General features: G+C 35.6%; 1 protein-coding gene across 1 annotated transcript in view; it reads right to left on the bottom strand.

Annotated features, from left to right (window-relative positions):
* Positions 1 to 849: 849 nt before the first annotated feature.
* Positions 850 to 2,185, bottom strand: part of LOC119593141 (40S ribosomal protein S8-like) — a 5,687-nt gene continuing 4,351 nt past the window's right edge. The window contains exons 3-6 of the mRNA XM_037942105.1: positions 2,084 to 2,183; positions 1,797 to 1,972; positions 1,318 to 1,447; positions 850 to 984 (exon numbers count right to left, since the gene is read on the bottom strand). Of these exons, the coding sequence (XP_037798033.1) occupies positions 875 to 984; positions 1,318 to 1,447; positions 1,797 to 1,972; positions 2,084 to 2,183 (516 nt within the window). The 3' untranslated portion in view covers positions 850 to 874. The remainder of the gene's footprint in view (positions 985 to 1,317; positions 1,448 to 1,796; positions 1,973 to 2,083; positions 2,184 to 2,185) is intronic.

Consider the following 2,185-nt stretch of genomic DNA (forward strand, 5'->3'; position numbering starts at 1 on the left):
TTCTTACCACATTAAAACTGAAAAATGTACAAGTTGTCACTGCATAGATTTTTCTTGGTATTTATTGGGTACAGTAATGGCATCACAGAAAAGATTTAGAAATCTTCAAAATTGGACAAATTGATATATGAAAGTTTCCACTTAATGTGAAAAAAAATGCTTGCATCACTTTCCTTAAATTACAACTTAACAAAGGCAGTGTAACAAACTCCTTACCATGAGCAAAATGAACACAAAAGGTCCAACATAGGCAGACATGCTTTACATTTATGGGACTTTGCACAATCCATAGAACTTCAGCCTCTTCTGGAAACTGCATATTTACCCCCAACAATGATCACTACTTTCCCCAATTCCATATAACTGGAAAATACAGAAAATCCACTTTAAATGCATATACATTGCTATGAAGCATAAAGGTATGCGATATCTTTAACAATTATACAAAAGATGGAATTCCTTACCTTATTATTCCATGTATTTTCAGTAGTCATAGAACATTTACTTTGGAATTCAATAGTATGTCTTTTTTTTTAAGTCCTTAACTTCTGATTTTTTAAAGTTAAAATGGTTTGTGCAGGATTTTCATGTTGACCAACTGATGATGCTCAAATACAATCACAGGGTTCTGTGATTGCATAGCAAGATTCCATCTCCATTACTTAAATAATCCAGATTCTAGAGAAATTACAAACCAAGATGGATTATCTGATGTAGTAAGCTGTACTGCAGCTAGGGTAAAAAAAAAATGTAACTTACAACAATAGTTTTCTATAAAATGCTTTCCCATAGCAAGTAAATTCTCTATACCACCAAGATTACAAGACAAGGTTATAAAAATAAAATGGATCTCGTTTAGTCATCATTTATTTATCTATTGCTTCTTCTTGCTCTTGAGCTTCCTAAGGTAGAACTCAAGCTCTTTTCCTTCCAAGATGTATCCGTCACAGCGTCCACACTGACCGGGACGTGAGGCGATGCAAGCTGCAAGATGCGACAACAGTTTAAATGCAGGAAAACTTTAATAACTATATGCAAAATTTTACATTCTTCTCAGAGTAACTATGAAAGCACACACGGACCTTGCCATGTCAAAACGACAGACAAAAAAGGTCTAGTGTAAAAGGTTATCATCCCTGATAAAATGAATTCAATGAATTTAATTACAGGATGTGACAATGTCAAGATTTAAACAGTTGTGTTTGACATGTGTTAAATTTGTTCTCATGACTTTTACTATGGAATAATTTAAAATAAATATTCTAAAAAAAAAGGAGTACTTTGTCTTCCTGTGACAAAATTCAAATCTCAACTTACCAAGAAGACGACCACTGAAGAACTGTTCCTCAAGAGCAGACTCAACTTTGGCAGTCTTTTGGCGTGCCTTGTACTTCTTCTGGGTCTTTGTAGACCTCTTCTTGTTCAGAACAGCTTCCTCAGCCTCGGACTAATGGGATACGCAAACAATTACATTAACACCTGAATTATACAAAATTAAAGCAAAAGCATCAACTACCAAAATCAGAGTAACTATGAAAGGACGTCATTGACATGTGATGTTAAAACAACACCACAACCAGTCTAGTTGATTGTTTATCATCCTCAATACATAACAGATTTTTAATATTTCAGGGGGGGGGGAGTATGTACTAAATTCAATTAGAACTAAAAAGGTTACCAAACAGATTTTATTCAAAAACAAATATTCGCACAAGTTTCGATCAAACAAAAATGTTTCTAAAACCTCAGATTTTCATTAGTTAACCAAACAGTAACTATTCCAGCTCGGTTCTTACCAGCTTCTTGGACTTCTTACGGCCCAGAGGGAGAGCATAGTGAGCTTCATACCACTGTCTGAAAGGTGCAGCATCAATAATCACAATAGCATTCTTCACCAGGGTCTTGGTACGCACCAGCTCGTTGTTACTAGCATTGTACACTACATCAACGATACGAGTCTTGCGGGTCTGGCCTGAAATAAAATTTTCATTAGATATCTATAACAAACTAAATATATGCATCTGTAGACAAATTTTGCATAAAAGCAACTAAATTGTAAGCCTGTGTAACCTGCATTCCTTACCTTCTGATCCCCAAGAAAAGTTGCCAACATCCATGCGCAGAGCACGATACTTGATATTGCCACCACGAGTCCTCACTTGGTGAATCCTGCTGCCGCCAAGCT

Source organism: Penaeus monodon, chromosome 31 (assembly GCF_015228065.2).
Source record: "Penaeus monodon isolate SGIC_2016 chromosome 31, NSTDA_Pmon_1, whole genome shotgun sequence".
NCBI lineage: Eukaryota > Metazoa > Arthropoda > Malacostraca > Decapoda > Penaeidae > Penaeus > Penaeus monodon.